The 13106-nt window shown below is 56.4% G+C and overlaps 1 protein-coding gene across 6 annotated transcripts in view; it reads left to right on the forward strand.

Moving 5' to 3' along the window:
- The window catches only part of DNM1 (dynamin 1), a 44959-nt gene that overhangs the window by 28093 nt on the left and 3760 nt on the right, over positions 1-13106 (forward strand). For 4 of the 6 annotated variants that reach the window (XM_049711613.1, XM_033427092.2, XM_033427094.2 and 1 more), the window contains exons 12-21: positions 1697-1767; positions 1940-1991; positions 2197-2208; positions 4576-4689; positions 8478-8587; positions 9325-9436; positions 9897-9908; positions 10283-10453; positions 11540-11781; positions 12148-12363. In XM_049711613.1, coding sequence (XP_049567570.1) covers positions 1697-1767; positions 1940-1991; positions 2197-2208; positions 4576-4689; positions 8478-8587; positions 9325-9436; positions 9897-9908; positions 10283-10453; positions 11540-11781; positions 12148-12363 — 1112 coding nt within the window. The remainder of the gene's footprint in view (positions 1-1696; positions 1768-1939; positions 1992-2196; positions 2209-4575; positions 4690-8477; positions 8588-9324; positions 9437-9896; positions 9909-10282; positions 10454-11539; positions 11782-12147; positions 12364-13106) is intronic. The other 2 variants (XM_049711615.1, XM_049711612.1) reach the window with 1 other exon arrangement.

The raw sequence follows: 13106 nt of genomic DNA on the forward strand, positions 1-13106 counted from the left end.
ATTTCCAGAAATGGAATTGCTGGATCATATGGTAATTCTATGTTTAACTTTTTGGGACCTGCCATACAGTTTTCTAGAGAAGCCGCTCCACTTTACAATCCCACCATCTGCTTCTCAACTATCTATACTCTGGTCATCTCACTTGGGGCCTCTCTCTCTCTCTTTGCTGTTTCTCTGGGTCACCATACACCCCTCATAGGCGCCCTCCCTTCCTTTTATGTAGTCATTTATCAAATATTCTTTCATTCATTCATTCATTCATTCAATAAGAAGCATATTCCCTGAATGCTCCTCTGAGCTGGGAGGGGCAGAGGTGAGCAGGCTCCTTCATGGCTCTCACAAAGCTCACAGGTGAGTCCTTTTCCCTTGGCCATCTCCCTGTCATCTTCTGTCTATACCCACCTCTGGCTCCCAATTCCCAGCTTCCATCCTCATACACCCCTTCTCCACAATGGTGCTGTCCCTAATCACTCACATTTTTGTTGCCGATGTTGTGTTTCTAAATCCTCACTGGTCTCTTTTTAATGACAAAATGAGAAATACTCAATAAAATATTCAATCAGTATAGAAGTCATTAACTTACGAGTAAGTGTTCCTCCATTCACGCTTCCCCGCCCGCAGTCTCCCATAAAAGAAACATTATTAAAAGTGTGGTGTGTCTCCTTCCAGACATTTTCCCTAGGCACATACAGATTCCAGATTTCCTCTTACTCTTAAAGAATCACAGTCCTGCGGTGTGTCTTGCCTTTTTTTCTCTGAAGATAATTGTAGCTAACATCTGTTGAGCACCTATTACAGGTCAGACCCATGACCTTCCTCCTCTCACTGTGTCTTCACCACTCCTGTGAGGCTGAAACCCTTCATTTGTGGAATTTGAAGCTCGGTGAGGACAAACTCACAGGAAGCAGCAGGGCCCGGGTCTGAACCCGGCAGTGAGCATCAGGAATGTCACCCCCATCACAATTTGGTCACAAATCCCATCACTCTTAATTATTTGCAAAGGGGATTTTCCCATGCCAGAATCTGGAAGTTATCCTCATTCTTCTGAACAGCTGTAGAGTGCCTTTTAGTTTAGAGGATACCATAATCTATTTCACCTTCTGTTAGCCATTGGCTTGTTCCCAGTTTTTCTCTGCAACACACCACACCAGACTGAACACCCTGGTACATGTATCTTTGCTCACTCAAGGAGCTTATCTGTGAGATATAGTTCTAGAAGTGAATATATGCATTTTAATGTTGTCAAATATTGCCAAACTGCCCTCCAAGAAGGTGATACTAATTTACAGGTCCACCAATGGTATGTGAGAGAATCTGTCTTCCCACAGTTGTGCCCACACTGGTCATTATCAATATTTATTATTAGTTTGATAGATTAAAAAGGGGTCTCACTTTAACTTACATTTGTTTATCAATGAGAGGGAGCATTTTTTACATATCCTTATTGGTTGTATGCATTTCTTCTATCGGTTACCCATTCATGTTCTTGGACTATTTTGATTTGTGTTTCTTGTCTTCCACTTATTGATTTATAGGAATTCTTTGTTTATTATGGATACATTTATTTATTGTGGCTTATACATTGATTTATTATGGACTCTATACATGCTGCAAGTATGCTTCTCCCAGCTTTTCATGCATTTTAAAACTCTGTGGTATCTTTTCCACTTTACTGCTGACCTGTGTATCCTTGAAGGTCATGCTCCTCATCGATATTGAACTGGCTTACATGAATACCAACCATGAGGACTTCATAGGCTTTGCCAAGTGAGTGCTCCCTGGTCAGAGAAGGTGACACCTCGTGTGACTGTGTGTGTATGTGTGTGTAGGACCCAGGCCTGTTGGGTTAAGCCTCTGGGTCTGGTGCCCACTGAGCAGTAGCAATGAAGCCGGGCCTCTTGAGAGAAGTTTCTGGGACTCTTCTTTCTCTCCTCATTAGTGCTCAGCAGAGGAGCAACCAGATGAACAAGAAGAAGGCTTCAGGGAACCAGGTGAGTGAACTCCAGTGCCCCAGCCGGAGGGATGGAGGGTGCCGGATGGACGCCAAGCTCTGAGATCCCCCTCCCCCGAGGGGAAGGGTCCCACAGGGGCCAGAGAGCCTGTCAGATGCCAGCCACAAGCCTCCCACTCTGCATCAGTAACCCTCTCTCCTCTCTCCCGGTGCTTCTCGTGGTTGCTATGGTTACCTCTTTGCAGGATGAGATTCTGGTGAGTACCAGGACTGGGGCTCTTGGTTTGTGTAGTGAGGGGGAGGAGGGGACCCATTTGTAGTGGGGATGTGCAGGGGTCAAGAGGGCACCCTTTGGTTTGCACACACCAGCCCATGGGTGTCCACATATGCGCTCAGGCCAGAGGCAGGGTCTAGCCACACACAGAGTCCCACCAATCTGTCCATCACTGCGCATGAACTAAGCATCTACTTCAGCCAGAGGTAGACCATGTGGGCTGGGGTGGGTGAAAATGCCTGGCAGGGGCCTGGCACTGAGTAGGGGCTCTTTAAATATCGGTCGGATGGATGGATGGATGGATGGTTGGATAGATGGACGGATGGATGAGAGAGAATGTTTTTAAGCTGGCATCTCTACCAGAGAGTTGAGTAAGGAGTGAATGAAGTGTCAAGAGACCAGTGCCTCCTTACCTATTCTGTCCTTCAGATCTCTGCTGAAACATCACTTCTCAGCCCCGGTTGTACCACCAGCCATAGAGTTTGAGCTCTTCCAGAAGCTGTAGTTTCTTTGTGATAATATAGGTGTTTGTGTGATTACTGGCATCATATCATTTCCCTCTTGAACCCTATAAGGGGAAGGGCTGGGTCTGTCCTGTTCACCAGTAAATCCTCAGCCCCCAGTGCAGTGCCTGGCACACAGTAGGTGCTAAATAGAATGAAGGAGCTAATGAATGCAATATCCCAGGGCAATTCGGTTCAGCAAACACTCACTGGTGCCTGTACTGTGCTGGCCCCTGGACAGGAGTCAGACTCTGGCCCTGCCCCTTGGAAGCCTGGGCTTGTAGTCAGGCCCCAGGCAGGGTGGAAGCAGGGGGAGCAGGAGGTCCCTGGTGCTGGGGCTCTGGAAGGGGGTTTTGGGTGAGCAGAGAGGAGGGCAGAGCTGGGGGTGGCCGAGGGAGGACAGGAGTCAGGGCGGGAGCAGGGTGGAGAGGTCTGTTGGTCAGACTGGGGAGATGGAGGGCCAGGGAGTGGCATTCAGACTCAATTCCAAAGACAGTGACAAGATGCTGAGGGGATCCTCTCCAGACCGGGACAGGGTGGGAGGGTGGTCATGAGGCACTTGGCTACCACATCCCTGTTAATGACTAAGGCAGCTACTAGCTGTGATCCGCTGTGTGACTTGGGTTCTCCGCAAGGTTCTCAGGGAAGCCAGAGAGGTTTAAGGAGGGCTGGGAGTGGGGGCGGGGGGCGGGGGGGGCGCTTTGAGGGCCTTAGAAGCAGGCTTGACCCCAGAGGGCTTTCCTGCCAGCCCCAGGCTGCTCAGTCTTCTCCGGACGCTCAGGGGAGAAGCCAGGGAGGCCAGGGCTGGGGGAGGGAGCAGAAGTAGCTCCCTTGTCCCCTCAGTCTGTCCCACCACCAGGGTCTGGTCAGTGTCCCTGCCCTTGAAGCAGAATCCACAGGCCCTAATCTGCGTCAGTCGCTCAGGACAGTCCCAGAGACAGCTGCTTCCTGCTGTGAAAAGAGACCTTTGCCTGTTACTCTGGGCTTCTCCAGGGAAGAGGAGTCTGGACAATTTGTGCTCAGCTCCTCCCCACCGCGTCTGTGCTCTACCACCGCACCCCTGTCCTGGGGCTTGGAGGCAAAGACTCTTAGAACCCTACTATCACAGCATTCATGTATTCATGCCACAAATATTTATTGATAACTTACTGTTTGCCTAGCACTCTGCCAAGTGCTGGGATACACCAGTGAGGGAGAGAGTTCACAATTTAGCAAGACAGACTGACATCAACAGATAATCACACACACGCACGCAAATTCAAAATTCCAGTCATCGTCATAGAAGAAAGCTTAAGGGAGTGATGAGAGATTATAATAGGGGTCCTGACTTATATGGGGGGCCAGGGAGAGTCTGCCTGAGAATGTGACTTCTGAGCTCATACCCAGAGGATGAGTAGGATTTGCCAGGCCAACAGGAGGAAGTGCTTTCTAGGCAGAGTCAACAGAAGCACGTGCAAAGTCCCTGAGGTCAGAAAAAGTCTTTGAATAAACTGACTGTTAACCTGAAAAGATACTCAGAGTTATCTTGCCCAATCAGCCACCTAAACTCTGCTTGCATACTTTTTAGCAGTGGGGAGCTCGTCCCCTACCAAAGCCACCAGTCCCCTACTCAGATGGCTCTGTCAGAAGGCTCTTTATCCTGAGCTGACCTCTGCCTTCCTCTGTCTTCCTCTCTGTTCACTTGTGGTTCAAACCAGGGCAGGTCTGGCCCCCACCCTCTCTGACCAGCCAGGCCTTGAAGAGCTGGGGGAGGGGTGAGCTTTTGAGGGTCTCTCTTTGCCCACCCCATCCTCCATGGGGAATCCTGGCCTCTGTCCACTGACTTCCTGCACCCCCCCACCCTCCAGGTCATCCGGAAGGGCTGGCTGACCATCAACAACATCGGTATCATGAAGGGGGGCTCCAAGGAGTATTGGTTTGTGCTGACCGCCGAGAATCTGTCCTGGTACAAGGATGACGAGGTAAGTAAAGGGCCACTGGTCATCAAGGGGTTTGGCTGGTGGCCAGAGGCAGGCTGAGACCCTACCACAGGCTTGGAGTGTACTGAACCACCCAAAAGGGGGATTTAAAACTCTCATCAAAGACCTCTGGGTGGAGGTGGGAGGTCAGGACCAGAGGCAGGCAATCCTGGGGGCTCATCCAGGCTGGATGGAGAAGAGGGCTTGGCAGGACTGGGGAGCTTGGGGCTCAGCGCCCTGGGGTGGCAGGGGTTCTGGGCATCCCTCCCTGACCCCACCAGCCCCGCAGCCTTCCTGTTTTCTTGCTCCAGGGCGTGCCTCCTACTCCGTGGCCTCCACAGGCCCATGACACACACGAGTCCAGCTGCCAGACACGCTGTTAACCCCTGCACCCCAGCCCCCCAGCCCCCAGCAGTCCGAGGGGGATGCCCAGGGTGCCTCCAGCCAGAGGGGCAAGGAGCGATGGGGCCCCACAGAGGCACCACCCCAAACCCCTCCCTGCCCACTGGGCACAGAGAAGCCCAGCCACCCCCCTTCCCTGCTGCTGGTCTCCTTTAAGAACGAGTCCCTTTGGCTTCCACATCTGGATTCCAGAGGTGACCAGAGAGAGCAGGGAGGGCTGGGGGGGAGGGGGCTTGTGGTAATGAACTCCAGCTGGCCAAGGAGTGGGGGGAGGGACCCCCTTCTTCCTGAGGGGTCTGTTGAAGGCGAAGGTGCTCTCCATGGGGGAGCAGAGCCTGGGGCAGTGGCCTCTGATTTCGCTCTCCAAGCCCCCCTCCTTGATCCCTGCCCCCTCCAAGTCTCCCCAGGCAGGGCCCCCCTCCTCACTTTGGGCGGGGCCCTCTGTCGTCACCGGCGGGGGCGCCAAGCCATCTGGACCTCATTACCCCAACCCTGGCCTCTCCCAGAGCATGGGGCCCCTCGAAGGGTGGAGCGTGAGGCTGTGCGGGGCACGGGTGTGGGGACCGCTTCCTGCTCTACCGCCTGGGCAGCCTTCCTAGACGTGCCCGTGCCCCACCATTCCTTGGGCTCCTGTGTTGAGGTTCCTTGCACAGGGCCAGGGGACAGTGTGACTGGGGCTGGGGGCTAGAGATGGGCTACACTGGGGGGAGGAGGGAGTATATCTGAGCAGGGCCCCCGTCCTTGTATGTGTGTGTGTGTGTGTGTGTGTGTGTGTGTATCGGGGGGCTGGTCTCTGTGGAACTTCGTGTGTACATTTGAGTTGAGTCGAGTGTGACCCCGGCATTGAGTGTACGTGTGGGTGGGGGAGGGCTGGGCAGTGAGTGCTGGGAGGTGAGGGTGTGTGTGAGGCTTGTGGACGTGGGGTGTGGGTGTTTGACAGGAGAGTGTCTGGGGTATAAGCTTCGGGGCGTGTTCGGTGTTTGAGGGTTTGCATGTGTGTTTGGGGGCAGACCATGTGTGCCTGAGGCGTGTGTGCCCGTGCCCGGTGTGTAAGCATCTGTGTGTATGTGTGGCGAGTGGACTTGAGGAGGGAGGGCGTGCGTGTGGCACGTTTGAGGATATGTATTGTACGTGTTGGGGATGTAAGGATGGGAGAGGGCTGGTGTTCCATTGTGAGCGGGTGTGTGCGTCTGTGTGCGCATGTGTGTGCATGCACTTGTGTGTGCTTGGGACACGGATGTGTGGTTTAAAATTCGAGTGTGGGAATGTATGTCTCTGAGTTGTAGGTGTGTTCGTGCCGAGGTAAAGTTGCGTGTGTGTGTGGGGTTGTGAGTGGATCTTTCTGCCCTAAAACAGCTGGGGACAGGGAGGTGGTCCGGGCTGGGCGGAGGGTGATCTGTCCCCCTTCTCCACCCAGCCACCAACCGTCTGGTCTTTGGGACTTGGGTGATCCTCTGGGCAGACAGGCAGCCGCCCACATCCCCAGCCCTCACTGACCCCCCATCTTCTCACTCTTCCTCCGCCACCCATCAGCAACCCCACCCCGTCCCACAGCATGGTGGTGCCCCCATCCCTGTTGCCTCCTCCCAGCCCACCCTGTGCCCCCCAAGCCCCCTGCCCCGGCTCCAGGCTCCGGTTCTGGGATGGCGCGCGGGGGCCGCTCCAGCTCTCCAGCGGCGGTGCCGAGGGTCTAACCCAGCCCAGCCTAACCAATGTGCAGACTACTGTACAATTTGGAAGTCCTGAACAGATAGTCTAAACACTGGGTAGACGGAGTGGAGGTGTCCTCTGATCCATCCAGGCTGCAGTGTCTGTCCGTCGGGTGAGAGCTTCAGCCCCATGTCCTGGAGATGCAAGGTCCCCAGCCCAGCCCAGCCAGCCCGGGGTCCCCTCTCTGCTCTGACTCCCCTTCTGCCTCCTTTGACGTGGCAGGGGTGAGCGGGAGCTCTGGCTGGGGAGGAGGGGCCTGGGGACGGGCCGGCCTGCGGGAAGGAGGGGGCTGCTCCTACCTAGTGTCCAACCCCAGAGCAGAGCGCAGGGCGGGTGGCGGCGGGGCCTCCCTCGAATGCTTCCAGATGTTCCCTGGCCGCGTGTGCAACTTCCTCCTCTCCTCCCCCAGCCGCCCTCTGGGGCTCCCAGCCACCCGCCTGGCATAAAGAGGGCTTTATGTGGCTGGACGGGCCAGGGGGGTGCGGGGGGCAGAGAGAGGTGGGCAGGATGACGCCAGGACGTGGAGCAGGGTCCTCCGAAACCCAGCCCCCGACCCGAGATCCGTGGCGAGGCTCATGCCCAAGCCCCGAGTCCTCCAAACCCACACAGTCACCCCAGCCCGGGCCCCCGGGTGTGGGCCCTGTGGTGTTGGGTTGACTAGTGGGGTACAGGCAGCAGAAACCCCTCCCCTCCTCCCAGAGCCCCATCCTGGGGTACCTCCTCTGAAGATCCCTGAGCTCCTCCCCTCTGTCTGTAGGACAGAGGAGCCTACAGTCACGTGTCAGCCCCCACCAGACGTACACACATGTGCACACAGGCCTGGCACCCACATGCCATCCACAGATAAGCGTAACTCCTCCCAGACGATACAGATAAACCACACAGACTCAGCCCATTACGAAAACTCTATGCACGTAAGTACGTGCACCCACAGCGCAGGTCCCGCAGGTACATTCATGCAGACATATGGACATTTACAGTTGCCACATATACACACATGCTCACACGCACACACAGCCGGGCTGGCACCTCCTCAGGCACCCTCGTGCACACACAGGGACACATGGGCACACGCACAGTGGTGAGAGGACACGTGCTCAGACATGCACATGTTTGCACAGACATACAACCACACACGTTGCACACACACACTCACCATCTCCAGGCTTGTGCTGTGTGCCTGATCGCTAACACATGGGCAGCTGTGGGGAGTGGGCTGAGCCAGCCCTTTGAAGCTGCCAGGCCTGGTGGCCGCCCCCCTTCCCCGTCTCTCCAGTCAGGAAATGAAGTCAGAGGCTTATCCAGAGCAGGCCCCATCGGCCAGGCTGGCGGCAAGAGAGGCCGAGTGCGGGGTCCCTGGCTGGGGCTGGCCTGGCTTGCGTCCAGGGCTGGCTTGGGGCGGGATGTGGGAGCCAAGCTCAGCCTCGCCACCCCAGGCTCTTGAGCTCTGGCATGGATGCGGAGGCGGCGGGAAGGGCTTGAACGCCGTGGGGAGCCAAGGTGCCCAGCAGACCCGGGGCCCCGTGGCCAGGCTTTCATCAGACAGCGCCCACGCAGTGCAAGGGGGCTGGTGGTCTACAGCCCCAGGTCCCCCCGTGCCGCAACATGGAGCATCCTTAGGGAGTGAGGCGTAGCACAGACAGCACCAACCTCACCCATCGCTCCTCCCTCTCCCCCAGGAGAAAGAGAAGAAATACATGCTGTCCGTGGACAACCTGAAGCTGCGGGACGTGGAGAAGGGCTTCATGTCCAGCAAGCACATCTTTGCCCTCTTCAACACGGAGCAGAGGTGCGCCTGCCTGCTCCCACGGGGCCCTGGGGAGTAAAGACGGGCCCACGGATCCAGAAGACAGAGAGATCTGCCCAGGCTCCCCAGCAAGTCATTCACTTGACAAATATTTGTTGAGTTTCTAATCTGTGCTACACTCATGTCCAGATCTCGTTCCTGGCCTCCCTCCCGCCACCCCTTCCTTTCTCCTTCCTGCCTTTCCTCCCTCCCTCTCCGTCTCTCTCTCTCCCTCCCTCCCTCCTTCCTCCCCTCCTGTCCTTCTGCAATCACTCGGTTAGTACCTGCCCTGCATGAGATACTGGCAGTACCAGGCCTCTCCCCTCCCAACCCAGGGCTGACTCTAGTGGACTTTCTCCTACTCAGAGATGAGGGTTCAATACAGCTGCCAAGAGGGGATAGCCTGGGAGGGGGCCAATGGGGGTTGAGATCTAAGCCAGGGGCTGCACTGTCATGGGTCCCCCTTTCATGAGAGCTCAGTCCCTTTCTAATAGAGTATTTTACTGCTCATTTCACTAAATCCTCTCAATGACCCTAAAAGGCAGGAATTGTTATTATTAACCCATGTTCCGGATGAGAAATCTAAGGCTGGGAGAGAAGAAGGGACTTGCCACAGCTGGCAAGTAAGAAAGCCAGGATTGGCCCACAGGCACGATGACCCCAGTCCACGCACGCCCTTAACCACCAAGGTGAATGGGCTTTGCCCCCCATCTCCCCTCACCACCTGCCCCATCTTGCAGGAACGTCTACAAGGATTATCGGCAGCTGGAACTGGCCTGCGAGACACAGGAGGAGGTGGATAGCTGGAAGGCCTCCTTCCTGAGAGCTGGCGTGTACCCCGAGCGTGTTGGGGTGAGTGGCAGGGGAGGTAGGGGAGGGGCAAGCTGCTTAAAATAAGGGGCTCCGGGGGAAGCCATCTACAGTGATGCCAAGCCATTCCATATTTTCCGGCTCTTATTGGGCTCAGAAATAGCAGGGATCCTCCCCCTACCTGCTCTGGGGTGGGATCAGAGTTAACCCTTCCTCCCATCCTTCTCCAGTGCAGTTTTACATGACTCTTTGTCTGACACAGATGGCATTTCCGACATCCCTTTCATATGATCATGCTTTCTTCTGACTGCCTTCACTTTTCTACCCTCTTTCACTGTGACAATGTCTAGAGTTGCCTTACAGTTGGGGTGCAGTGCCCTGGGTTTACTCAGTCCCTCCTCTTTTCCTGTGTGTGTCTGCTATGGCTATGCTCGCTGGTGGCGGCGGCGATGATGGCAATGCTGGTGTGGTGACCTCTATGGCTTTGGTGTGGGCCTCCCAGGACAAAGAGAAAGTGAGTGTGTCCCTCTCTCATCTTCTGCCAGGCATCTCTAGCCTGGCGACAGATCTGGCCAGGCCTTTAGAATCATGAAGGGTCCTTGGAGATGTCCTTTCCTAATTTATGGACTGGGAAAGTAAGGCAAATTCTAGGTACTAGAGTCAGAGCCAAGATAAGGCTGAATGAGGGTTTGGGGTCCTGAGAGGCACTGGGGTGGACAGAGCCCAGAGACCCAGAGCTATGGGGGAGCTGGTGTCTTTGTGTACAGGCCAGTTGCTTCTCTCTGTATCTTAGCGTTCCAGGCATCCTTGAAGGGGCTGGGACCCTGGGGATGCCTGGAACCTGGCTTTGAGGTCCTAGCCATCCTGATGCCCTGTCCTCAATGGCAGGCCAGTGAGACGGAGGAGAATGGCTCAGACAGCTTCATGCACTCCATGGACCCACAGCTGGAGCGGCAGGTGGAGACCATCCGGAACTTGGTGGACTCATACATGGCCATCGTCAACAAGACTGTCCGGGACCTCATGCCTAAGACCATCATGCACCTCATGATCAACAATGTGGGTGCACCACCGCGTGGGGGGCGGGTGCTCTCGTGGGACCAGGGAGGCAGGTGGCCAGGTTGGCCTGGAGTAGGCACGGGCTAGTCATGTGGGACCAAGTCTGGGGAGGGAGGCATGGGTCCACGCCAGAGGTATCCAATAGAAATGTAATGTGAGCTTCATATATTATTTTGTAGATTCACATAACCAAGTTGTTCCAAGCATGCTTAAATGCTTTCCAGGAGGGGCTAGGAATATGCATCTTTTGAGAACTCCCAGACCATGTTTTGAGATCTCCCACACCATGTTTTGAGATACACACCCCACGGAACCACTTCCACCCATGGCTTAGTGAAAAAGCATGGCCTGAAGGGAATTAGAACTGTGTTGGAATCCTGGCTTTGCCTCAACCCTGTGTGACTTTGAGCAAACGAACTACCCTCTCTGAGCCTCTGTTTTCTTATATGTAAAATATGGATAATGATAGAGTTGAGGATTAAATGAATATAAAGTGCATAACAACACAGTGCCTGGCATGTAGTAGGTGCTCAACATAAATTTAGATAATGAATAAATGAGACACAGGCCTACGGCATAAAAAACCTCAGCATCTCTCCACAAATATTCCAGAGCCTGGCCCAGGTAACATCTGGGAATTTTTAAGGAGAACATTAACCCATGCCCTACACACAGACACTCACATTTCACCCGATCCAGGCACACATTCACACCTGCTACTCAAGGGTTCAGAAAATTTTAAACTGTCGTCTTCCTTATTTTGGTCCAGTGGAGCATACAAGTCTTTGGAAAGGGTGTAACTACCCCATTTTACAGATGAGGAAACTGAGGCTGAAATAAGCTGAGTAACCAGGTGTCCTGGTGCATAATAGGCCCTGAGTGTTCTAGATCTATGACCTTGAACAGTTCACTTTTCTTCTCTGGACCATCTGAGAAAAAGGGCAAGCGGGGAGGCGGGGAAGCAAGGGAGATCTCTGAGTTTAGGCAGTGGCAGAGCCCCATCCCCGAGCTAGTAGGGCCCGGCGGGGAGGGCAAATTGGTACAGGCGTCAGGTCCCAGCCCTCTCCTCTCTTTGCCCGCCCGCAGACCAAGGAATTCATCTTCTCGGAGCTGCTGGCCAACCTGTACTCGTGCGGGGACCAGAACACACTGATGGAGGAGTCGGCCGAGCAGGCGCAGCGGCGCGACGAGATGCTGCGCATGTACCACGCACTGAAAGAGGCGCTCAGCATCATCGGCGACATCAACACGACCACTGTCAGCACGCCCATGCCCCCGCCCGTGGACGACTCCTGGCTGCAGGTGCAGAGCGTACCGGCTGGACGCAGGTACCAGGGCCGGCTCCCACGGCCCCAAAGCCCCCCAGCCCGGGGCCCGCTGGAGGAGGGCCGAGACCGGGCAGTGACGCGACGGCGTCACCGGGATAGCTCCCACCTGGAGCGAGGGGCGGGGCTTATCGCGGGGCGGGGCTTATCGCGGGGCGGGGCTTGCCGTGGAGAGCTGGCTGCCGGGAGGGGTGGAGCTGGAACATTGGAGCCTCTGGGGGCGGGCTTAAACTCCGGCGAAAACCTAAGGCGCGGAGGGGCGGAGCTTGCGCGCATGGGCGTGACCGGCACACAGCTGGGGGCGGGGCCTCACGGTGGGGCGGAGCCGCTCATCTCCCCTCCTTGTCCTTCGCTCCCTGTCGCCCGCAGGTCACCCACGTCCAGCCCCACACCGCAGCGCCGAGCCCCCGCGGTGCCCCCAGCCCGGCCCGGGTCGCGGGGCCCTGCTCCTGGGCCTCCGCCTGCTGGGTCCGCCCTAGGGGGGGCGCCCCCCGTGCCCTCCAGGCCGGGGGCTTCCCCTGACCCCTTCGGTCCTCCCCCCCAGGTGCCCTCGCGCCCCAACCGCGCCCCGCCCGGGGTCCCCAGGTGAGTAGGGGCTGAAAGCGGCGGCAGAGACCGCCCGGCGGGCGTGGCCGGGAGGGAGGTGGGGCCGGATTCCGGAGAATCGGCCCAGGTCGCCAGAGCCGGCCCTCTCTGTCCGGGTCACTCGGACCGTGGGTGCCAGAGCCACCGGGGGTGTGGCCGAGGGCTGGCGGAGCCTGCCCCCAGGGAGCGCTGAGTTCCGCAGGTGGTCGTTTCTGGGGAGGGGGCCGTGGGGCTCATCCCACCTGCCCTCTTCTTTCCAGCACTTGCATGGCGCTTACCTCCTTTTTCACTCTCTCTCTCCCACGCGTTGCCTCCCTTCTCCTTTCCCCTTCTAGCCGCTCTCCTCCGTTCTCCATTCCGTCCTCTACTTCTGTCTCCTAGCTCCTAGTGAGCCTACCTCAGGTCTGAGGATCTGAACCCAAATCCTCTCTGGATGGGTAGATTTTATTCACTTACACTCAGGGCTACCCTGGTGCCCGCACTTCCCAGTCCTGACTCTTTGGACCTGTCCCCGAGGGTTGTGACTGTGTGACCAGCAAGGTGTGTGATGTGTGTGTGGGCGTGCACACGGATGTGAGAGTGTAAGAATGGCACCCAGGCATGCGGTAGGACGTGGAGCAGCTGGGAAAGGGGCCTGGGAGCCATGGGACAGCCTGATGGCTTCCTTCCTTCCCCTTGCCTCTGGCCCTAGCTGGCCTGGACCAACGTGGTGGGTGTGCGGGCAGGAGTGGAGGCTGCCCCAT

Source organism: Orcinus orca, chromosome 6 (assembly GCF_937001465.1).
Source record: "Orcinus orca chromosome 6, mOrcOrc1.1, whole genome shotgun sequence".
Taxonomy (NCBI): Eukaryota; Metazoa; Chordata; class Mammalia; order Artiodactyla; family Delphinidae; genus Orcinus; species Orcinus orca.